This window comes from Heterocephalus glaber, unplaced genomic scaffold (assembly GCF_053883595.1).
Source record: "Heterocephalus glaber isolate CG9 unplaced genomic scaffold, H.glaber_assembly_v1.0 deba00001806, whole genome shotgun sequence".
Lineage (NCBI taxonomy): Eukaryota > Metazoa > Chordata > Mammalia > Rodentia > Bathyergidae > Heterocephalus > Heterocephalus glaber.
In genome coordinates this window covers 1830339-1854831 of record NW_028258481.1, presented here as the reverse complement: position 1 = coordinate 1854831, position 24493 = coordinate 1830339, and the positions used below count along the sequence as shown (strand labels likewise).

Sequence of the window (24493 nt, the reverse complement as noted above, 5' to 3'; positions counted from 1 at the left end):
ATGAACTGGGGGAAGCTGAGGACTGCAGTAGGCAGCTCAGTGCACTGTAGTGAAATTCCCTCCTTAGGAGGAAGAGGGGTTTCCTTAGCGCCGCTCTGGACGCCAAGGGTCATGGTGCTGGCACTCACTTGGCTGTGGAGAGAAGGCCATGGCAGGTGACAGCAGCTCAGGGTGCCATGGTGTCCGGCAGTGCCCTGCGGCCTGAGGGTGCCCCACCAGCCCCACTCTTCAGGGCTCCGAGCCTCGCCAGCACTGCCACTGGGGACCAGGCTCCCCATACAGGAGCCCTGAGGGGTGAGTTCCAGCTCTGTCCACCCTGAGGCAGAGAAGCCTCACAAAACCAGCCCTCCCCTCCGGAAGCAGCATGGCCGAGCAAAGGGCCCCTCGAGGATGGAGCACCCTGGGCTCCGCACTGCGTGTGCCTCAGAGCTCAGCTCACTGCTCTGTGCCTTCTGCACTGGGGAGGTGGGGACCACATAGCCCAACCTGCAACCTGCTCGGGCGTTTGGCGTCCATTTAATTGATGACTCAGGAGTACTATGCTGGTTTTAAGATGCTTGGATTTATTACCATGAATTAGGAAACAAATCCACTACTAACCATAAAGGTAATTTGATTCATTCTGTGCCTGGTGTTTATTGGATGTTAGAGATTGCATCCATGTCCTAAAGGTGCCTCAGGGGTCCCAGAACCCACCACTGGACTCTTCTGCCACCCTCCTCTGCCCAGGGGCTGCGCTTGCTCCTTGAGTCTCGCAGCCGGACAACAAGGGGTCAGGCAGTGATTGCCAACGTAGTGGTCTCTGTTGCCTCTCTCTCTATCTGTATCTCTGTTTCTCTCTCATCTCTCCCTCTCTCCTTTCCTCCCTCCCTCCCTCCCTTCCTTCTCTCTCCCAGGGCCTGAATCCTAACCCACAGAAATTGTGCACCAGCAAAATTGTTCTGTTTCAAGCTGCTGAGTGTAGGGTGCTTATGGCACAGTCCAAATCAGTTCATCACTGTCACACAGGATTCTGGGTATGTGGAGGGATCGGGACAGTGTGTTTTGGATTCTCCTCAAAGGACACAGAAACTCAGAGGACTGCAGCTGAGGGCGGATTCTACCAGCTGTGCAAATCACCTTGTGTAATAAAGATGCAGTTGACTGAGGCAATTGAGGAGGGGCTCATGGCGGTCATCTAGGTGGACCAGCAGGACAGAAGACGACAAGACAGAGACCAGAGTGACAGATCAACGAGTAAGCTGGGCCTGGTGGCACAGGTCTGTCATCCTGGTGCTGAGGGAGGCTGAGGCAGGAGGATCTCATGTTCAAATCTCACCTGCGCAACTTAGTGAGACGCTGTCTCAAAAACAAAAAATAAAAAAAGATTAAGGATGCATTTCAATGGTAGAGGGCCCCTAGGTTTGAGCCCCAGTAGCACAAGAAAGAAAGAAGGAAAGGAAGGGAGCACGGAGAGGGAGAAAGGGAGAAGCCAGAACCACCAGAGTCTGTGTTTTCTCCAATGTATTTGTGGGACCCTTGTGCAGAATCAGGGGCCGCCATTCTGTGGGTCTGTTTCTGTGTCCTCTGCTCTGCCCCCTTGATCCCCATGTCTGTTTTTGTGCCATCACCATGCTGTTCCTGTAACTGTGCTGTGTAGTGTAGTTTGAAGCCAGCTACTGTGATGCCGCTGACAATGCTGATCTCTGCGCTGGCTGTTCTGGGCCTCTGTGCTTGCATGTGAATTTTAGGGTTGTTTTCTCAAGTTCTCGAGTCGTTGGAGATCACACTGAATCTGCAGGTCTCCTTTGGCAACGTGGCCATTTTGACACCGTTCATCCTGCTCATCCATCCATGAACATGGAAGCTCTTTCCATCTTCCAGCAGCTGTTCAATTTCTTCAGTGCTCAGAAGTTTTCATTGTAGAACTTTACCTCCTTGGTTAGGTTGAGCACTATGTACTTTTTCAGCTATTGTGAATGGACATAGATAGTTTTTCTACTGTATTGTTTAGGAAATAATGGGAAAGTCTGTACAAGTTCAGTACAGACATAGTCTTTAAAATTTTTTTGATGTGAGATTGGTTAAAAACAAGGATACTGAGTGGTAGATACTGAGGTCATTGCTCAATTCTATAGGATTTCACTGAAATACCTGAAGCAATTGAAGGGTGACATGACATGTGGCATTTGAATTCGTCAATGGATGTCTTCTAAAGAACAGGAATTCTTCATGCCTGAAATGGCTCTGATACCTGGACGAGATTGGCAGAGCTACACAAGCGGGAACATTTTTAAGAGGAGAAAGAGAGAAGCACAGAGAAAGTATAAAGATGGTGGTAGGAGGAATATAACTATTTCCTGCCTCGCACCCTACAAATCCAGCCAGGTGAATGACCCAGTTTCATAAAGATAAGATCATTTCTGAGAAGGCCAGGTGCTATGAAGGAAATCAAAGAGGACAGCAGTGGTAAGCCTGGGAGGTTAGGGGACACCTGCTAGATGGGAGGAATGGCATCTCAGGAACAGCAGCTGACATTTGAGCTCCAGATGCTGATGGCAGGGGAGACCAGAGAACGCTTCAAAGGTCAGTGACCTGCCAGTCAAGGCTGGAGGCAGAAAGAACGAGGGGTGACAGCAAGGTGGGGTTAGGGGCGGCCAAAGTCATGGAAAGGACAGGGGGTAGGGCCAGACCTGCCAACCAAAGGACAGTTTGGGGACGGTGTCCATGGGAGAGCAGCTTGATCCTCTCACTGCTCAGCTGAGGTAGACAGCAGGGAGGCACAGAGCGGCGGGAGACCATGGAGGAGGCCATGTGAGGACAGTGGTGTGGATGGGGGTGGCAGCGAGGTGGGCGTGCATTGTTGCCCCTGCTCCACAGAGGAAAAGACTGAAGCCCAGGGAATAAGTACCCTGAAGAAGGTCATTTGCCTTTAAGTGGCAAGACTAGCATTTTTCTTGGTGCTTTTCGGGGTAGTACTTAGCACATAGTATGCCGTTTCGCTGAGTCTAAGTACACAGCTCAGTGGTGCGGAGTGCATCCGCAGTGCCACGACCACCGCCACCCACTTCTGGACCTCGCTATCCCCTCCAGCAGAGACTCGATACTGGAGCAGCAGCAATGTCCCCAGCCAAGGCGACCCTGTTACGACCTTGCCCTGGAGTCCCCTCTGGATGCCCCCTGTTCAGAGGCACTGCACCTGCTTTTAGATCCTTCAAGCGTGGCACTGCGTGTCACACATCCTCCTATCCACAGGTACCACAGGGCGGGTTTCTCCCCTGTGTTGATGAAAGCTCAAGATTTTACAAGAATATCTGAGACCCCACAAAATCCAGCACAGCACCCCACAGCCACCAAAGGGCGCTGTGCAAGGGCAGGGACCTTGGCAGAGATGGGACAGGGACAGGAGACAGCAGGACAGGGATAGAGCAGGTCTGCTGAGGGTGGTGTAGCAGAGCAGGGAGGGGGAGCCACCCTACAGTCCCAGGCCAGGCCACAAGCCTGGCCCAGATGCCACCTGCCACCCACTGCCTTGCTGCTAGCTGTCCCTGGGGCAAAACAGCCCAAGAGGGGCAGAGAGAACCGGCAGGAAAAAGAGCTGGGGACCATCTCCAGCACCCCACGACCTCCCCCCTGTGGTTTGCACATTTTATGGATGAGGAAGCAGGTTCCATAGCCAGTGAGCCCTGAAAGCCACTGTGACTCTGGGGCTCCTGCTTGGCTCAGTGCCCCAACTTCTCTAGGCCTTGGCACCCCAAACTCACCGGCTGCCCCAACTCAGCTCCCCTCCGGAGGCTGGTGCTGCCATCGCCCACTGCCTCTTGGCAGCTGGGCCCAGGATCTGCATCCAGGAGCTGACATTTATCCCCGTCACAGTCATCTTGCTCATTCATCTGACAGCATTGGTTCTGAGCCCACGCAGTACCAGGCTCTGGGGTCCGGGAAAGCAGCCTGGGTCCTGCCCTGAGGAGCTCATCCAGGGGTTGGAGCCACAGGGAGCTGCATCAACCCTCGTGGCACGCAGAACAGGTGGCACCATCCATTTCCTGCAGGCAGGGACAGCAAGGTTCAGAGGCTGGTGTGACCCAGGCGGGCGTGCAGCTCTCAGGCTGACCCTTTGCCAAGCACGTGTGAGGCCAGAGTCCAGCCCCAGAACCCAGGAAAGAACTCAGTCAAGGCGGGCGGCAGGCTCAGGACTCAGCCCCAGCAGCTCCCGGCCCTGGTGCCTCCCCCGCCGAGGTACCTGAGGACACCTGGGCCCGCAGCTCCTAACAGCGTTTACCTCTGCACCTCATTCCTGGTGCTGACGAGACAGGGATGGCTTTGCAGTCCTGGGTGGGACCCCGGTACTCACCCCGTGTCATACGGGGTTCTGCATCCACTGTAGGCCCACTGACCCGCCCCGCCCAGACCTGCTGGGCCACACAGCTGGGTCAGCTTGGCAGCGCCTTCACCATCCACCACTCCTCACTCCTGGCCCCCCATGCAGGGCCCACTGTGCCTCCTTCGCAGGCGACCTGCCACTGCTGTGTATCCTCCAGGGTGCCCTCCTTCAGGAGGGAAATAAGCCCAGGGGGAGCTGTGCAGAAGCGGCTGCTCCTCCACATGCCGCCCACTCTGAAGCTAAGCTGTCCCCATTTGTCTGCTCTTCTGGGCCCAAGGGAGACCAAAGCCAAGTCAGGGACAAGGCTGACCAGGGGACAAGGCAGGCAGGACCCTGGTTGGGGGAGACATCGTCACCCGGGCTCAAGCTCCAGCCTGGACCCCATCCTCAGACAGGTTGGGCTCGGCATCCCAACACGTCCACCTTCCATGCAGCGCCATGAGAGTGCAGCTGTTACCATGGTGCCTGGTTGCTGGAGAGAAAACTTGAGGCTGCATGCAAGGCCCTCTGCTGCGGCTGTTTCCTGAGGAACAGTGGGCCTTGCAGGGCCCGAGAGGACAGCAGAGAGCAGTGCGACCTGAACACTCCCCACAGGGGTCCCAGATACCTGTGCAGGAGAGGACACCAGGGTCTTTGGCACCCTCGTTGCACTGACCTCCTCTGATTTTGAGGTCTGTCACTGGGGACCATCTTGCTAGATATGAAACCACTGAACCCCAAACAGCAACTGGAGCAGGCCCCGCCTCCTCACCTCCTGGCCAGCAAGAGTCAGCCTCCAGCACACGAAAACTTTGAGCAGGCTTCCTGGAGCCAGGGGCACTTCTGAGGGCCCTCGATAGCATGGTCTTGGAAAGCTTCTCGAAGGAGGTGACACAAAGAGAAGCCAAGGAGGAACTGGCCTTGGAAACCAGGCAGGGAAAGCGTGGCATGGAACCAAATCTATCCCCTCACCATGCATGGCATCTCAAGAGGAAACCACACAACTCTGACTCGAGCCCTGGAAGACAAGGGAGCACGTGGAACGGTGCCCCAGGGTGCAGACGCCAAGCATGGGCTCCCTGGTTCCTGTTCCCCTGCTGTCTCCTGTGGGTCTGCAAACCCCCGAAGTGACACTGTGTCTCCCTGGTGCGCCCATCTCCAGCACCCATTTCTGCACAAGGCATAGCCTGGCTGGCATCGGGTGCCTGCAGGATGGGCAAGCCCTGGAGGCCAGCAGGGAGGAGGGCAGACCCAGCACCCTCCTCCCTCTGCACTGGGGAAGCAGAGAGACAAAGGGATCCCAGAAGGTGGGAGGAGGGTCGCCCACACAATTGGAAAATGTTCACACAAAAGTCCAGATTTCCAGCTATTTTTAAAATCTCTGAGGATCTGGCATCGGAGCCTGCATGTCCCCATGGCAACAACAGCTAGTGCTGGGTGCCACTGCTTCCCTCAGGCCAGGCTGGCTCTGCAGCTCTACTGCCACCAGCCCATGGGGCACCTGGCCACTCACTCACTAAAGTCACCAGGTCCCACTCAGGTTTGAGACATCTGAGGAGCTGCAAGCTATGCTGGGGATGGGGACTGTGCCATCTGTCTGTCATCCTATGCCCCTCCAGGGGGAGCCTGGAAGTCCTGCAAAGATGCTTGGGCCCCAGCCCTCCAGAGCAGCATTGTCCTGAGAAGAGAGACGCCTGGCACAGCACACACCAGGAGGGGCAACTGCCAGGCCTTCCCAGCCCCTTCCTGGGGCCTGCGGTGAGGGCCCAAGTCACTCTGCAGGGACCTGAGGGTCCCCATCCTGTCCCACATGGGGTGACAGTGGAGGGCCAGGGGCCCAGCAATGTGATGGGCTCCAGCAGGACTGGCTGAGGTTATTCCAGAGACCCCGAGGCCTTGGAGGGTCCAGACCCCAGAGCCAAGGCACTGCTCCATCAGCCTCCCCCTCCTCCTCCCGCTCCTCTCCCTTCTCTTCCTCCTCCTCTACCTCCTGTTTGGGGTGCTCAGCCTGCTCCTTCAGCCAACCCTGGAACTAAGCACGATGAGCTTGGCTCTGTGCTCTGGCGTTATATCCTTTACCTGAAACCCCAACAATCCTGCATTCCCATCTTACAGTGAGAAACCGAGCATTACAGGACGGCCAGCAAGTGATGGAGCCAAGATTCATGCCCTCCCCTGACTCCTTGGTGCAGAAAGGCAATGTCAGCACTGACCCACAGAAGGAACAAGGAGGCGCAAGGGCAGGGGTCGCCCTAGAACCTAGGTCTGCCAGGGGCCCCCGTGTGACAGGGGTCTAACAGTCAGCAACGAAATCCAGGCTGGGAAGCCGGGCTCAGTTACCGAGTAGCAGTTTGCTCCTGACCTGGAGGATCCACCAAACCCTCCCCATCCCCCCAGGGCCACTCTGAGCATCTAGGTGGGGATCACAGGCCCATAGCTCCTCCTCAGCCCTAGGCAGGGGCAGTGGCAGCTGGTGGCTATCAGGCATGGTGGAGTCCTTACCAGGGACCAGAGACTCATATTGCATGGGCAGCTCTAGCTCGGTACAAGCCAGTCTGCCTCAGTTGGCTCCTGCTGCCTCCCCTCCCAAGCCCCTGGAGCCTCCCACTCCCACCCCAGGGCCAGAAAAGCCCAGGGAGCACCAGCTCCTCTGAGCTGTCAGGGAGAGATCCCTGCCTGAGCCCAAAGCCACACCCCCAGGGAAAGAGGTGTTGCCCACACTGATCCATCATTTTCCCACCCACTTCCCAGCCCACCCCAAACTTGCACACCTTTCCAGCGCTGCCTGCTGATGCTTTTCCACCCACCTCCAATCCACCCACCTCCAGAGCCTGGAGTTGTAAGGCAGAGAGTACATGTCTGTAATCCCACCTATCAGGAGGCTGAGTCAGGCAAATCTTGAGTGCAAGGCCAGCCTGGGCAATGTACAGAGACTCTGTCTCAAAATAAAATTTTTGAAGGACTTAGGTTGTAGCTCAGTGGCAGAGCACTCGCCTAGTGACATGGACACCTGGGTTTATTCCCCACTGCCAAAAAAAAAGCTGGTGTCAGTGCCACCTTCTTCTGCAGATAACCCACTCCAATCCCAGTCCTCACACCTAGTCATCTCCTGTAGCACTAAGGTCAGTCTCCTTGCTGCTACAATTGTTTCTGGATTGCTGTGTGAAGATCAGAGGGTAGAGCAGGCTCCCAGCATGGCTCCCAGCATGAGGCCTCAGACATACGAATCAATTGCACACATTGGATGGATGGATGGATGGGTGATGGACAGATGGATGATGGGTGGATAAATTGATGATGGATGAATGGATGGACAGATGGTAAATAGATGGATAAATGGTTGCATGGGTGGGTGGATGGATAAGCGGTAGGAGGCTAGATGGCCCTGTGAATGTTCAGTGAGGCCACCTGCTCATCTACTGATCCTAGGAATAAGATTCCCCTGCTTCAACCCCTCCCCTGCCTCAGAAGACTTAAGATTCAGGAAGCTGTCTACTGTGTGGAAGATCCAAGGAGGCTGGGAATCAGACACATGTTCCTTCTCTTTGGACCTCATTTTCTCATCCATAAGATGAGGACATTGGACTAGAGGATTTTTTGGACTTATGCTGCTCAAAGCCAGAACCTGGCAGAGTACAGGAGAAACTGAAGCCAGTTCAGCTTAAGATTCTGGAAGATGAAAAGAAGGAAGAAAGAGGGGAAGAAGAGAGAGAGAGAGAAACATCTATTTCCACATACGACCCTAAAAATGAATTTGGCATGTAAGATTGCCTACATGCAGAATCTTTTTTTTCAGATAGATTTCTCAATTTGAACACATCAGGCTGAAGATCACAGCTCATAAGAAGTGATGGGGGCTGCCTAGGGCTGGGGATGCCAAGCTGAGGACAGGCTGAGGCAGGGACAGCAAGCCCCAGGGCCACCTTCTTTCTCATGACCAAGAGCTCTTCCCCTGTGTCTGCTTTATATATTATCTTCTGAACCCAATACCCTATTTGGATCAAAGGTTTCTGGGGCTTTTTTTTTTCAAAGCTACTTAACTTAATGAAGAGAAATGAAAGGCCCAGGGGAGGTGATTTGTCCCCACATCACACAAGAGCATCAGAGTGGCCTTGATCCAGGTATCAGGAACCTAGCGGCATCTACTGGGGGCTGGGGACACCCGGGCGCAGCCATTCCCATGAGGCAGTAGGGGCTGTGTACTCTGGCTGGACCCCAGCAGCCTAGGAAATTCACCGGCGCCTTTGAACAGCATTCCTCTGGGACAGAACAGATGGACACTGCAGGCAAACTGGGAACCAGAAAATCTCTAAGAGAGCAAAGACCCAGAGCAGGGGTCTCAGGCAGCAACCCACCAATTCCCTGTGGCCTGAGGTGGAAAACCTTCCTAACACGACCTCGGAGGGTAATTTAATTGTCCTTTGATGACTCTGGATCTCACTCTGTCTCAGGCCACTGAAGAACAACAGTGACCCCTGGCCTACTGGTAAGCAGGGGAACCTGGGCACTGGGGGGCACTGTAGTGAAGGGCACACAGGAAGACAGTGGGGCCACCCCCAGACATGAGCCCTAAGGGTGTAAGAAACAGGCAGGCAGGGGTGCCCAACGACGGCAGGGACCATTAGCTGGCCTTGTCAAGGAGGGTCCTTACAGAACACTCCCGCAAGCTTCCGGGAGAGTTCAGGTCCCGAGGGCGGACGCCACCCCACCCTGCCTCCTGGGGCCCTGGGCCAGCAGCTAAACCTCTTGGTTTCCTGACTTGTGATGTCGGGGGGCCTAGATGTAAGTCCCTGCCAACTCTGAGAACTCTTCCCGCTGGGTAAGACTGGGATTTGGTTTGATTTATTTTGGTTTGGTTTGCCTTGGTTTTGCCTGTCGGTGCTTCCTGCATTTTGCTCAAGAGACATGTTATATAATTTAAATCATGTCCAAAGAAAAATCAAAGCCAGAAGGTGTGGGATGGGTCCCCAGCAGCCACCCCTGAGACTAGCACAACCTGACCACAGTGCTGTCAGAGCCCTGAGGACAGCACCAGATACCCTCTGTCTGGGCCACAAGCCCCAGGCATCCACCCCAAGGTGCCAGTCAGGGAGGGGCAGAATGGCACCCTGAATCCAGGCCCCTCTAGGTCAGCAGCCCCTCACCTCAGCCTCTCCCCACCCCCAGCCTGTGCTGAGGCAGCCCTTTCTGCAGAGCTGGCCCTGTTGGGTCCACAACGCTCTCCCTGGCGGGATGTTAATCCTGCAAAGAAAGTCAAACATTAGCCTGAGAAGCAGCTTATGCCTTATATAAGTCCCCCTGGGGAGGCCTAAACACAGCTTACTGGAGCTGAGCCATCCAACCCAGCAGCTGCCAGACCCTACCTAGGACAGAGCTCGGGCTCCAGTGAGGGCTCCACCATCCTACCAGAGAAGACCAGCCACCAGGTGAGAAGGGATCAGGGTTCCCAAGCCTGCACCCAGGCACCCCCAGGCCAGGCCCTGCTTCCTCACTATGGCTGGCCCAGCCCCAGACGCCCCAAGACTGGCTTGGGCTCCCCTATGTCTCAATGCGGGGAACCAGGCCAGGGGAACAGCTGAAGCCAGAGCCTCTGGGCTCCAGGGACCTCCCCAGCTGGCAGCTGTGTCCCCTCCCCAGGGCATCTGCCATCGGGGATGTCCCCAACCACCTGGGCAGCTCCTGGGCCCTGCTATCCCATGCACAGGCAGGTACGACCGCCCTAGCTAAGCATATGCACACACTTGCACATACATGCCCACGTCCACATGGATACTCAGAGCTGTGCCCTTGTGTCCACACAGCTGCAGACACACCTCCTCCTGCACACCCCTGTGCAGCTGGGCACAGCCTCTGTGTCCACCTGTGAGTTTGGACACCACCCTGAGCCCACATCTTCACATGCACACATGCCCCTCTTCTCGGCCAGATCTTCCCTGCAGCTCCAGCTCCTCCTGCCCAGAGCCATGACCTTCTCGGACCTCTTGGAGCGCGTGGGCAGCATGGGCCCCTTCCAGTACCTGCACATAGTCCTGCTCAGCCTCCCGATCCTTGGCATGGCCAACCACAACCTGCTGCAGATCTTCTTGGCCACCACCCCTGCCCACCACTGTCGCCCACCCCCCAACGCCTCCACAGGGCCCTGGGTGCCCCTCCTGGGCCCCAGCGGGAAGCCCGAGAAGTGCCTCCGCTTGGTGCACACACCCAACGCCAGCATGCCCAACACCACCCAGGTGGCCACTGAGCCCTGCCTGGATGGCTGGGTCTACAATACCAGCAGGGACACCATCGTGACAGAGGTATGTCTGGCCCCCTGCACCCTCGCCTCAGGGACTCCACTCACCCTGCACCACTCAGGGCTGGTGGTCTGTGAGGATGGGTGGGTGGGCAGAGGCAGATCAGGTGCCGACTCACACCACTCAGGCTCCAGTCTCTGCACACGCAGCAGAAGGCTGCCTCAGCCTACTCAGCGGCCAGCCCAGCTCGGGGCCCTGTCCTGGGTCTATAGCCCTCGAAGGCCACTCTGAGTCATGGCGGCACCACAGAGAAGATGTGACATCTCCAAAGCCCTCTGCACCATGACCTTAGGCATCCCCAGAGAGGGAACCTGGGGTGAGAGGCCAGTGTTGGGCACTCAGTTACAAGGGAGAGGAGGAAACTTCCATGGTGGGCAAGGGGAGGGCCCAGAAAAGGGGTCTGGGAAGCAGAGGGGGGACCCCGAGGCCCTCGAGGGCTGTGTCCCCCATCACCTGCCACCTGGGGGTGCTGCAGAGTTGAATTAGCTCCTCCATAAGCTGGCAGGCCAGTTGGGGGCTGGAGAGGGAGACGGGGACACAGGAAGAGGGGTTTTGGGGTGTCTACCGCTGCCAGGTCATCTTCCGGGTCTCCATGTTTGAGCTTGTCCCCCTCTCCCATTACAAAGACTCGAGGCCAGGCTGTCTGGTGCCACCGGGCCAGTCAGCTAGAACTGGAATCTACAGCTGAGGCCGTTCAGAGGTGCAGAGGTGTGTTCACGGGAGTTTGGGAGCAAGGACAGAAGCACAGGGCAGCTTCCTGGAGCAGAGGTGTCCGGGCAGAGACTGGTGCACCCACTCCCCTTGGCTGATGAGCCCCAAGGGTCCAGGTCTTGCCCCAAGAGGCCTCACCTGTCTTCCACAGAAAGATAATCATTACCAGTAGGCAAATGAGGAAACTGAGGCTCAGCCGTGTCCCTGACTTCCTTGGTGAGCAGAGAGGTTGGGCTTAAATCCAGGCCTGTCTACACTCAGAGCTTTGTTATTCCATGTTCAGCGAGAATTCACTTCTGTACAGAGCACTTGTGACATGTAGACATGGTTTTGAACGCGTCGCACACGTGAATCCAGTGACCCGACGGCTGCGAGAGCAGTTAGCATGCTGACTCCTTTTCCAGACCAGAGCTGGAACAGAGAGGTCAAGCAGCTTGCTGGAAGCCACACTGCTAGTAAGGGGCAATCAGCATCAACATGCGCCATGCTCCTCAGATGACTCCAGAGGCTCCCTCACCCCAGATCCCATGTCCTCCCTCTGTCCCTGGCAGCAAGCACAGTGCCCAAATGCACCTCCTATCCAAACACGAATTCGCACAGTGCATGGAGCCATGGCCCGGGAGCCTGAGAACACTAGCATGCTCTCACAGACATAGGCCCAGCCCGGGCCAGGGCAGCATGGGGGAATCTCACACCTCCCAAGGCTGGACTTTCTGGCCACCCGCCGCCCTGATGCCCCAGCACCTGGAATAATGCAGCCCAGTGGTGCTCCAGGGAGTGGACATTTGTGCAAGGAGCAAATGTGTGCTTGGGGAATCCAAGGGCTCTGGGCCCAGGGAGCTGTCCCGAGGGCTTCCAGGGCTGGGTGGGCAGTGTGTGGGAAGGTCAAATGGGAAGCCCCAGAAGCGTGGAGGGCCCACGCAGGAAGGCTGCAGGGGCCAAGAGTGGGCAGTTGATGGGACCCAGACGCAGGGCTAGAGAGGCCTGGCTTGGCCACATGGCAAAGCTGTGGACTCTATAACAAGGCACAGAGGGGCCACTGAGTTCTGTGGTGGCTGGTGGGACCATGTCAGTGGCTCAGGTCACAAGGAGGCCACTGCTAGCTGCAGAGCGGAGGTCGGCTTGCAAGGAGCTTTGTTCTGGCAGTAGGTGACCCTATAGCCAGTTGCCCCAGTTGCAGGACAGACGGCAGATGGAGGAAAGGACAGACGTCTGAGAGGCTGGGGAGGCAGAGCGAAGGGACCTGGACTGGAGTTGCCAGGGCAGGATGACAATCCCAGCACAGGGCACAGCAAAGAAACAAAGCCCATGAGTGCAACCAAACCGCAGCGTCACTTGCACTGTGGCCTCCAGGTGGCCAGGCCCCAAGCACTGCACTCGGGAGGTCCACGGACCCTCACCCTACCCTCTGCGCTCAGCACCTGTGCTCCGGTCCTATGGTCACGGATGGGAAAACCGAGGCCCAGCCCCTGATCAGGGCCTTGCAGCCCTGAATGGTGTCATGGGGAGTCAACCTGGGGCCAGGTCCAGAGCCCACGTTTCCTAAGGCTGTGGGGCTCTGGCTGGATCACTGGGCTGACTCGTGCCCTGCACCCAGGCAGGGTCCCTTGGTGTCTCCCCCTCCTCTGTGACCCAGGAGCCCCTGGCTTAAGCCAGGTCAGTGCTGAGTGAAGATTCCCTCCCTCACCCCTGGGGTCTGCAGGCTCCCCGGCCTACACAGGGCACAGACATGGCAGGCCAGTGGGTGGCCATGGGGAGCAGCTGGGCTCCCAGGTCCCCACAAGCCTCGGTGCAGGCCCTGCGGGCAGCCAAGCGTCTGTCCCGGTGTCAGCCACACTCCAGTCTGAGGCAGCATCAGGCCTGTGAATCTGCACCCCAGGCCCAGGGTGCCACGCCCTTCTCTACTCCATGTCTCAAGGAACAGCAGTGCCAGGCCCGAGGACCGAGGGTGGAGCAGCTGGGCCTCCCTAGGGGCTCTGGCTCAGAGCAGGGACTGCAGGCATCAGCTCTGGTGGGGAGAGAGGGGACAAGGGATGAGTAGAGAGGAAAGTGGTGTCTGGCAATGTTCACGCCCTGTACAGGACCAGAGAGTGGAAGAAGCCGGTGGTGAGCAGGAGTCGGACGGCCTGAGCCATTCCTGACCCTGCTGGTTATGGGAACATCGTGGAACCCAGAAGCCTGGGTTTCCTTGTCAAAAAAACGAGCTAAGAGAGTGGATGTGAGGATCAAGGGAGATAACAGTAGCACTTGGACCCAAGGAAACTGGAGGGTCGGCCATGCTCAATAGCCGAGCAGACCAAGAAGAATCAGCAGGTGAAGATGAACCCGACACGGGGTCTGCACTGGGACAGAGGTGTCCCCTCCCTCCAACACCCTCAGCCTCCTGGCAGGGAAACCACACATTCCTTTCTCATGGCACAGAAGCCAGGTCAGGATTTGCTGGAGGAGCTTTGCTAGGACATTAAGAGGAAAGAAACAAAGGCCTTTCTTCCAAGTCTGCAGGGCAGGGCAGCCTGGGTGCTGTGCCCCGGGAGCCTGAACCTCCATCCTCTAGACTCTTCTTGGACCACCAGAAGGCCACACACTCACATGTGCACACACACACACACGTGCACGTACCTGGACTGCACACCCATGCATGCATGAACCCATGCACTTCCACACTCTGTGCACACACACATGCGCACCTGTGTGTTGCACAAATGCACACGGCTGGACTGCACAAGTGTATACATGTATGCATGCCCCCACATGCATGCACATGTGCGCACATGGACACACACACTAGCACACTCAGGCACAGGCACATACACATATGTGCACTCATGTGCGTGCACACATGAGCAAACACGTACACACATGTCCCTGGAGGACCTAGTGGCTGCTGGAGCAGAGCCATCCCACCCTGTGGCGTTTCTGCCACCTCCTCTCATCCCTCCACCCCAAGCCAGCAACTCAGGCCTTGCCCCTTCACCCTCTAGCCTGACTCCCGGGAAGGACCAGGGGCCACGCTCACTGCCTTCCTAGCAGTCAATCTCATGGCCTCGCTTTACAAAAGCTACTCTCCTAAGCATGGTGCTCGCTCAGGGGCCTTCGACAATGGGACAATGATGATGAAATGGCCCCCGTGGCCAGAGTGCCACTGCTGTCCAACCATTGTCTGCAATTCCAAGAGACAGGTACCATGCGCCTGCAGGTCCAGGTGAGGAGACGGGCTCAGAGAGGCACCTGCCTGGCTCAGGAAAACACAGCTCCAGGGGCAGGGCTCTGGCGCCCAGGACCCCCAGCAGGTACTCCTGGCCCTGTGCCCAGAACAGGCTCCCTTGAAGACCCAAGGATGCAGCAGCAACCCCCGAGCATGGGGCTGGCTGCCAAGGCCCAACCCAGGAAGGGCACACATTCCCACCCACAGTGGCCGTGCTCTGCCTTTCCTCTTCTGCCCCAGCCTTCCGGGCCTCCAGGCCTGCTTCCTGCTGCTTGGCTTCTGAGCCTCTTGTCTCCTCCCACCTGTCCCTGACTCTGGCCTCACCCTCCTCTGCTTGAGTCCTCCTGGGCCAACCTGTCCCATGGTGCTCAGGACACAGCTCTGCACAGCAGCTTTCTGTGGCTGCCCATGGGGCAAGGGAAGTGGTGGTCCAGGTCAAGGACTCCACTGAGAACCAGCAGACCTGGGTGCTCAGACACATGCCCTCCCCTCTGAGCCTGGGGCTTTCTGTGAAACTAGGCACCGACTTCATCATGTCATCATCGCACTGCTCACAGAGACTTCTTTCTCCCTTGCTGTCTGCCTGGTCCATTAGCCATTCAGCAAGATGTAGAAGGAAGCTCCTCATCCTTCCCTTCCTAGCCCAGCTCCCTTGGGGCTCCATTGCACTCCAAGGAAGGAAACAGAAAGTCCAAGAATGCCAGTCAAAGGCTTTGGGAACAAGAACGCCAGGTGGAATTGCCAACAGTTAATAGGAAAAATGAGTCAAGGCCATGCCAAGGGCCAGACAGGAGCACCAGGAAGCTAACGCTGATCCCCCAACCAGCAAGTTGCCTTTCCCCCTCAGGCCTCATCACTGAAATGGGCACATTAACCTGGCCCTGTTTACTCATTGATTCTTCATCATCAAACAAACATTAACACTCACTATTACCAGCTACTCTGGTAGCTGCCAGGGATAAAAATTACATGTGCTCTGCCTTCCACAAGGTCATGGAATACAGGGGAGAGAAGTCAATAAGCAGCTAGGATGCCATGCAAGCTCTGCCTTCTGGAGGTGAGCACAGGATGCTGGACATGGAGGGCGAGCCCAAGGAAACAAGCCCCACCGCGTGCCTGGCGTAATAACTGCCTTCTGCTGTGGGTTTTCGTGACAGGCTCTTCTTGGGCCTTTGCATAGCTAACCACACAGAAAGCATGGGAAAATCTCTTTAAGCATCTCCAGGATAAAGATCTCTCACCTTTTCTCTGCACCTGGTCCCCTCACTGCAAAGCTCCTCTGCTCCATCACTACCTGTCGGGCCAGCGGACACCCAGGAACCGCAGCGCCAGGAGTTCTTGTTGCTGCCAAAGGAAAGCACCGCAAACCGGGTGGCCTGGAGTGATGGAGACTGTGGTCAGCTGGAACTGCGGGCCGGAAGCCCAGAATCACAGCGCCGGTGTGCTCTCTGCTCTGGGACCACCCAGTCATGCCTCTTCCAACGTCGTTCCGGCTTCGCACGCCCACTGCCCTGGGATCTGCTTCCCTCACCACACGGCACTGCCCCTGCATGTGTCGCCTCTCATGGGACACCAGTCACGGGGGGTTAGGGATCCACTCCGCTCGGGTGCGGCCTCACTTTCACTCACGAACTACATGTGCACCGACCCTACTCCAAGTGAGATCACACCCTGAGGCACTGCGGGTGAGAACTCCAGATGTTTCTTGGGGAACACGGTTAAACTCAGACAAGAGGCCCTGGTGTGGAGAGAGGCAGCCACAGCCACAGTGCCTCGACAGTTCTGGTGAACTGTCAAGCTTCTGGGAGAAACTGACAGTACATTCACGTCCAATTCTTTAGATATTTAATCACAAACACAACCCCGTCTGAGCTTCAGGACCTCACTGAAGGACGATTGTACTCCGGAGGACAACCTGCTGTAGAACTTTTCCTGTGTTATCACAAAGGAAGAACTCTCCTGACTGTGCAGTGGTGAACTCAGTGCTAGACAGTCTTTGCTGACATGCACTCATTGTGAGGCGGTTCTCAAGGCAGCTGGAGTATAGACAAGGTGGCCTCTCGCGTAGACGTCACACATCTCCAGCCTCCATGGCTCGCCGCTGCTGTCTACCCTGCGAATATTCACTCATTCATCAATTCCACAAGTATTCCTCGAGCAGCCACCATGTGTGAGGCACTATTCCAGGCCATGAAAACACAGCAGTAAGCAAAACAGACTCAAAGTCTAACCCTCATCCTGCTGATGTTCTGGGGAGAAAAATACAACAATCCACAAGAATGGAAAACTGAGCAGCCATCTGATGGTGCAAGAACTATAGAGAAAATGGAGCAGGGGAAAGAGAAACAGACACCGGGGTTATAATTTTTAACAGGGTGGTCAGGAAGGCCTCACTGGGAAGATGGCATTGAGTGAGATCTGAAGGAAGCAGAGGTGCTGGCCCACATGGTGCAGGACCTTCCAGACACAGAGCAGCCAGTGCCATGCCTGCAGAACAGGACACGTGCCCAATGTGTGGGGGCAGCCAGGGGACAATGAAACTCAAGTGGGGCGTGCAGGGGCTGCAGAGACAAGAAGGGTAGAAGCAGAGCAGGCTCTAGGGCTGGAGAGCTTTAAGGATTTACGCGCATTGTAAAAGAGACTCAAAGTTCACTCCAGGAATGACACTTCTTGTATATTGCTCAATGTTCTGGTGGAAACCAGCTGAGACAGTTATTCTAAAGTCTGCATCATCCCAAGTCCCTTAGTGGACACCAAGCCCAGGCAGATCTGGTCTCAGACAAGGCAGGCAGCAGCCTTGAACTGATCCCAGCAGGCCTCACGCTGGTAGATTGGCATGTGTTTGTGAGGCCTGCTGAGCACATTGGTCATGGGATCCAGAGCACACTCCCCTCCCTTTGCCCTTCCTCCTCGCCTCCTTCGACCCTTCCCCATTTCCACAGAGCCTACTCCTGTTTCCTGCCATCTGGCTTTCATTTTGCTCCTTAAGTCATTTGTATTTTGGGCTTCTCAATTTAGAAAAACCATTGATTTCACTGAGTATTATGGCCTTAAGATCCATCATTTTCCTACAAATGACTCAAGATTATCCTTCTGTATGGCAGAGTAGTGCTCCACTGTGTGTAAATACACATTCTCTTTATCCACTCATCTGTTGGTGGGCACACAGACAGCTTCGAGGATTTAGCTGTAGTGTGTTGTGCTGCTATAAACATGGGTGTGCACAAATCACTAAGGCTCTAAGTATCATAGAGATTGAAATGCAAATCTACCTGTGGGATGTATCAGGATAGGCTATGTTGCTACCCTAAAACAGACAACAGTAATCCACAGCTTATCAGAGTTCCACAGTGAGAAGCATTTCAGCTTCCTGGGGCATCAGGGACACATGGTGACCGCACCTCTGGGTCCTCCACACTGGACTTCCAGAGTTATTCCATTTGTCACCACCCACAGTGAGAAGGAGGCAGCGCCCAGTGCAGAGGTGGCTGTCTGTCTTCCACTCAGTCCCATTATCAGGAGCCACATGGCCTCCATTCAGGGTGCATGGAGGGTCAAGTGAGTTTCATGGACACTGGGTCTTTCCTCTCGATTCTCCAGAGAGCCCCAGGGGCCTCTGTCCTCCTCACACACCCTTGCTTCCTCCTTCTTCCCATCCCGTCCTGTCCCCACCCCACACATGCACAGCACTCAGCCCCTTCCCATCCAGAAGGGACCAGAAGGGACCACCAGGCCTGGCCGCTTGGAGACAGCGGGAGGCACTGGCATCTTTGCCCACACTGCCCCCCAACCTGTGTCAGAGGAGACGAGGAACAAGTCTTCATCCCGGAAGCTGTGGCTCCCATGCTGTCTTGCCTCCAGCACATTCCTGGGAGGCATTTCTGGTGGACACCATTCCCTACTTCATTTTACACACATAATCAGGGTGGCTGGAGCAAAGGGCTGTGTGAAGATTAGCAGGAGAGTAGGCCTGACAGGTAGAGCCCACAGGGCCAGCCAGGAGGCCCAAGAGCACTGCCAGCCCACAGGGCAGAGCCAGCCAGACAGTCTCTTGGAGAGATGCCTGCTTGGGGCCAGCGGTGTGGAACACCATTGCTCAGATCATCAGGGAGAGGATGGAGCCCCATGGCCCTCAGAAGGTCATCACAGCGAGACTTTGGGCCTCAGATTCCCCATTTGTAAGGTGCTACGTAATAAACTTGCTGATTCAGGAAGTTAATCACAGAGATGGTGTATTTGGAATATGCCCAGTGCCTCATAAGCCCTCAGACAGGACCAGTCATCACTGTTAATCCAGGGCAAAAGGGCTGGGCCCACACTCAGGCAGCTGCTTGGAATGGAAGGACCCAGAGCAGGGAAATGTACAAGAGTTAGAGGGGGTCAAGAGATTGTGGGGCAGGAGAGGCAGGAGTCGGAAGGGTGACCAGGATGACCTCGCTCCTGTGTGAAACTCATCAGAGTTAAATCTTTCAAAAACCATGGTTTTCAGAGGCAGTGGGGGTGACTGGTCCCAGGGACCCTCAGGATGGCTAAGTTTGGGATCCATCACACAATGGACCCACAGAGTCCACTGGCCTTCAAAACAACCAAGAGGACGAACTTCACATGTGTCCCATGGGGGGTCAGCATTAAAACCTCGCATTGTACCCCACAAATGTCTGCTATTAGGGTTCTTCTATTACAAACATGACACATCTTTAAATATATATATATATTGGTACCCGGGATCGAACTTGGAACCTTGCACTTGCAAGGCAGGCAGCGGCACCACTGAGCTAAGTCCCCGGCCCATCTTTAAATATTTATTTAAAAAGAGAGGGTGCCAGTCACTGCACTTGGGAGCTGCAAAGACAGCTGACATATCCTGCTGGGTGCGTCCACATGCATGATGCCACCCAAGTGGGTTTTCAAGAAGCGGTGGAGTCAGGTGGCTGGAGAAACAGGGCTGCATCTTGGGCATCAGCAGTCATTGGCACCACAGGGACAGGAGGCCAGAGAGGGAACCCAGGGGCCCTGGGGGGCAGTAGGGGCTGGACAGAGAGGAGAGGGCAGGGCGAAGAGCTGGGACATCAGGCGGAGAGGACAGTGAGGTCCACAGCACCAAGGACAAGCCAGGGCAGGACACGGAGGTCCTCAGTGCATGAGCAGCAGGACCTCGTGGGGCCCGGTGAGCTTGGCAGCATGCACCTGGGGACAGACTGCGCAGTGCAGTGAGGGCGGGTGGTGGCAGGCGGCCTCACTGATGTCCTGGAGGAGGGGCAGGGTCAAGCTGTAGGGAAGAGAGGAGTAGGGAGGTCCGGGTGCACGGATGGTGTGGAGGGCCAAGCAGACAGAGGGGCCTGGAGGCCACACACAGGCCCAAGAAGCGCTGCATCGCACAGCAAGGATCAGGTCACGGCATCCAGGCCAGGCGGAGGAGAGCCAGCCGGGTAGGGCGGGTGCTGACTGGAGCCATCTCGACCTGTGCAGTGGGACCTGGTGTGCGACTCTGCCAAGATGAAGGAGATGGCGCAGTCGGTCTTCATGGCAGGCATCCTGATCGGAGGCCTGGTGCTGGGGGAGCTGTCTGACAGGTGAGCTTGGGCCAGGCCTTGCTGGGCGTGTGGGTAGGTCTACCCGTTCAGGCTTCCATCCACCACAGCCCTCACAGCTGAGGCTTCCAGGCCCTGCAGACCTGGGGTCTCCGCGTTCCTGGACACGGCCATGTGGGGTGAAGAAGGGCACACGGCTGCTCCTTTGACCCCTACACCATGGTCAGCTGAGCTGGGGCCGGAAGAGGTCATTCATTAACCTAGTGCTAACTGCAGACTTGTTGAAAAATAGCAATTGCCAGCCATGCTCTGTCTACAGGGCTAGCAACAGGCCGGCCCTTGTCCTCAGGTGGCAGGCAGAGGCAGGGGGGCAGCCTTCCCGAACCTGCAGAGTCACTGGTCTTGGCAGGCGTGGCTGACAGCCTGGCTCCCTTGACACAGGTTTGGCCGCAAGCCCATTTTGACCCTCAGCTACCTCCTGCTGGCCACCAGCGGCTCGAGTGCAGCCTTCAGCCCCAGCCTCCCAGTCTACATGGTCTTCCGCTTCCTGTGCGGCATGAGCATCTCCGGCATCTCCCTGAGCACCGTCATCCTGAGTGAGCCTGGGCGAGGCACAGGGCGTGGGGAGCCCACCAGAGGCCAGGAGCAGCCCCAGCCTGCTCTCCCAAAGGCTGCCCAGGATCTTGGCAGAAGGGCTGCCCCTGTCAGGACCCCAGAAGTCCTGAGAGCATAACGGTTGCCACAAGCATAACAGCAGCTGTGGCCAGGCTCGGTGGTATGCGCCTGCAACCCCAGCTACTCAGGAGGCTGAAGCAAGAGGATCGAAAGTTCCAACCCAGCCTGGGTAACTTAGCAAGATACTGTCGGAAAATAAAAAATAAAATAGACTGGGGATGTGGCTCAGAGATGGAGACCTCTGGGTTCGACCACCCCAGTGCCTCAAAAAAAAGCAGCTATGAATCCTGAGGACTCCCCAGGACTGGAGTTCCATTAGGAACAGACTTGCGTCTAGTGTGCCCGTGAGGAAAGTCTGTTGCCACCAGAGGGAGAGTAGTCAGGGCAGGAACTAGGAAGCAGACATCCAGCTCCTCCTGAGCCTCGCTGAGCTCTGGGGAGGCTGGGCTTCGGGGGGCACAATGTGGCCACAGCATGGCCCTGACAGCACGGGCTCCACCCGCAGATGTGGAATGGATGCCTACCCGGATTCGGGCCATCTCGTCCACAGCCATCGGCTACTTCTACACCTGCGGCCAGTTCCTCTTGTCTGGCCTGGCCTATGCCATTCCCCAGTGGCGCTGGCTGCAGCTGACTGTATCCGTGCCCTTCTTCATCTTCTCCCTGCTGTCCTGGTATGTGGCCATTTCCCCTCCTCCCTGAGGCCACAGGGCCACCCCATCCTGCCCGTCCCCAGGCAGGGACTCCTGTTGGAGGGGTGGCCCATAGGTGCCAGGCTGAAGGAGGGTGGCCAGGGTGGGTGGAGAGCACAGAAGGCCGGGCGGCCCCAGCTTGGCACCAGGAGCTGGAGCAGAGTCCGGTTGTGGTGCGGAAGGGTAGCCCTGGGTCAGGACCAGTGCAGAGGGGAGGAGATTGCAGGAGGAAGATGGGGGTCAGGAAGCCACGCTGCAGGAGGGATCTACGGATTGTGGGGGCAGGGAGGGCAACAGGAGCCTCAGCACAGGCAGAGCTCACCGTCAACAACAGACCCCAAGCCACACCAAAGGAGGAAGCGAGCCTCCCTGGGTGCTAGAGCCAGAGTCCCCAAGGAGATGCACCCAGGAGTGTCGGGTGACTTCTACCGAGTCCCCTGGAGATCAGCCTGCCTGGGCTCTGGCTTCCGGCTTAGGTGCGGATGGAGGCACCATCATCCCCACCCACCGAGCAGGTCAGGTCCCAGTTCCCGAGGCTCGGGAGAAGCCGTTCTCCATGACTGAAGGCGGAAGCTGCTGGGGGCACGGTCAGGGGCCCCCAGGCTGGTCATGGCCTGGGGCGGGCAGAGGGAGCAACAGTCGGAGGTGGCTGACCCTACCACCCACTCCGAGTCACATGTGCACTCTGGGGAGTGGGGTGACGTGGTCTGGCCCTTTCAGGGAGTTTGGGAGGAGACAGAACTGCACAGCACAAGGTGGGTCTCAGCGCCCAGGAAGCACTGCCGTGAGTGGACAGCGGCCTGAGGCCAGGTCACCAACATCCTTGCCCCGAGGCCTCCCAGAGCCAGGCCCAGGTGCCTGCGGGGACCACAGTGCCTTCTCCCCAACCTGGCCTCCACCTGCTCAGGAGAGGGGTGTGGTGCACATACCCAGTCCCGAGACCCCATGCACACACGTGCATGCCCATGGGCTAGTCCTGGGCAGAGACGATCAGGGGACCCTAGCCCACTCCCCAGGCACAGTCTCGCTTCCCCAGAGACACAGGGGCTGAGGCCACAGCAGGTGGGGTGAGTGTGCAGGAGTTGTGAGTATACTGCCCAGCCCCAGAGGATGACAGTGACAATGGCCCGGGGTGGTACAGAGGGACAGCCCCTCTGGAGCAAAAGAGGGTGCTAGCACTGCAGCCCAGGGCAAAGTGGGCCCAGCCTGGACCCCAAGTCCATGCGTCCAGGGACCCTGGCTTCTCGGCCCCAACCCTCAGCCCTGCCAGCCTCTCTGGGGACTCAAAGAGAAGGAGCTGAAGCACCCCAACTGTCCACAGGTGGATCCCTGAGTCCATCCGCTGGATGGTACTATCTGGAAAGTTCACGAAGGCTCTGCAGACTCTGCAGCGTGTGGCCGCCTTCAATGGCAAGAAGGAAGAAGGGGAGAAGCTCAGCATGGAGGTAGGGTGGAGGGGACTAGCCCCCCGTCTCGGGGCCCCCAGTCGCTCTGACCACCCCTCCTCCCCCACTGTCCAAGGATCTGAAGTTCAGCCTGCAGAAGGACATCGCCTTGGCCAAACTCAAGTACGGCATCCTGGACCTGTTCCGAGTGCCCATCCTGCGGCGCGTGACTCTCTGTCTCTCACTGGCATGGTGACTACCGCCCTCCCAGCCCCGGCAGAGGGACTCCCAGGCCCAGAGAGGAAGGAGGGACAGCTGACGCGCCACCCGCCCACACAGGACATGTCCTGCCTTGGGCTCTCGGAGAACACCCCTCTCAGTCACCCTTGAGGGCTGGCTGTGGGCTGCTCTGCTCTGACGCCCATGTCAGCCCTTTCTCAGAAACCCACAGGCGCAGGCAGGCAGCACCTCAAGAAAGGAACTGTTCAGCACTCTGGTGCCCAAAGGCTCCAGCCAGGCCACAGAGCCAACCCTGCCCTCTACCCATCAGGTTTTCCACTGGCTTCGCCTACTACAGCTTGGCCATGGGCGTGGAAGAGTTTGGGGTGGACATCTACATCCTCCAGGTCATCTTCGGGGGGGTTGACATCCCCGCCAAGCTCATCACCATCCTCGCCTTAAGCTACCTGGGCAGGCATGTCACCTTGGCCTCTGTGCTGATCCTGGCCGGAGGCGCCATCCTGGGTCTCATCTTCACGCCCGAGGGTGAGCAGCTGCAGGAGCTGCAGCTCTGAGGCCCTGCGCACCTGTGCCAGGCTGCGTGGGCGTCGTCTTTCTTCCAGAGAACGATCCACGTGGGAGGATGACCTGCAGATGCTTTCCACATCCAGTGTGGCCTGGGCAGAGCAGGGTGGGGCCCGCGGGTGGGAGGAGTCACTTTTGATTGGACACATCCTGGGAACGACTGTGAAGGATGAGCTGAGATGCAGGGGCGGCAGAGTCAGGGCTCAGGAGAGATCCCAGAGCCCACTTTACCCAAGTGAGAAAAGCCGCTTTTATTTTAGATGAATGTCTGTTGATATGCCTCTACCCTTCCAAAGGAATCTGAGGTCTTCTAGGGCAAGGACACGTATAACGAAATATAAGTAGGAATAGAGAATCAGACCCAGGGAAAACAAACACAGTCACACTCAACATGCAAAGCATCAGGAGTAGCAATAAGGGTGTTACCCTTCGGTTTGGATCTGAGCTTCCTGGCAGCGGGGGCAGAAAGGGAAACGGGGTCTGCTAAGGAAAGAGGATAGGCGGGTGCTCCTGAACTTTGTGGCCCCTGACACATCCTTGCCTGCAGACATGCACATCCTGAAGACATCACTGGCTGTGTTTGGAAAGGGATGCCTGTCAGGCTCCTTCAGCTGCATCTTCCTCTACACGAGTGAGCTCTACCCGACAGTCATCCGGTAGGTGTGCGGCCTGGGCCCAAAGGACCCTGGGCCAGACGGGGCCGGGCATCCTCCTGCCCCTGCCCATGGGCCCAGGGACTCTTGGGCTGACAAGCCCAGCTCCACACCCCTTCCCAGGCAGACAGGCATGGGCATCAGCAACATGTGGACCCGTGTGGGCAGCATGATCGCCCCACTGGTGAAGATCACGGGCGAG

The 24493-nt window shown here is 57.1% G+C and overlaps 1 protein-coding gene and 1 long non-coding RNA gene across 4 annotated transcripts in view; one reads left to right on the top strand and one right to left on the bottom strand.

Annotated features, from left to right (window-relative positions):
* Positions 1–520: 520 nt before the first annotated feature.
* Positions 521–4547, bottom strand: LOC110347403 (uncharacterized). Its single transcript, XR_002392024.2, has 3 exons — positions 4262–4547; positions 3744–4025; positions 521–2252 (listed from the first exon to the last, which is right to left on the bottom strand). It is a non-coding gene; the product is annotated as an uncharacterized LOC110347403 (long non-coding RNA).
* Positions 4548–9629: 5082 nt separating this feature from the next.
* Slc22a8 (solute carrier family 22 member 8) overlaps positions 9630–24493 on the top strand; it is a 15459-nt gene continuing 595 nt past the window's right edge. Inside the window, exons 1-10 of one of the 3 annotated variants that reach the window (XM_004874429.4) lie at positions 9630–9768; positions 10269–10638; positions 20021–20124; positions 20524–20678; positions 21263–21431; positions 22771–22894; positions 22971–23086; positions 23385–23599; positions 24186–24294; positions 24415–24493. The exon at positions 24415–24493 is cut by the window's right edge and continues 125 nt beyond it. In XM_004874429.4, the coding sequence (XP_004874486.2) occupies positions 10306–10638; positions 20021–20124; positions 20524–20678; positions 21263–21431; positions 22771–22894; positions 22971–23086; positions 23385–23599; positions 24186–24294; positions 24415–24493 (1404 nt within the window). In that variant the 5' untranslated portion in view covers positions 9630–9768; positions 10269–10305. Of the gene's footprint in view, positions 9769–10268; positions 10639–20020; positions 20125–20523; positions 20679–21262; positions 21432–22770; positions 22895–22970; positions 23087–23384; positions 23600–24185; positions 24295–24396 lie in introns of all 3 variants that reach the window. The other 2 variants (XM_004874430.3, XM_021251857.2) reach the window with 2 other exon arrangements.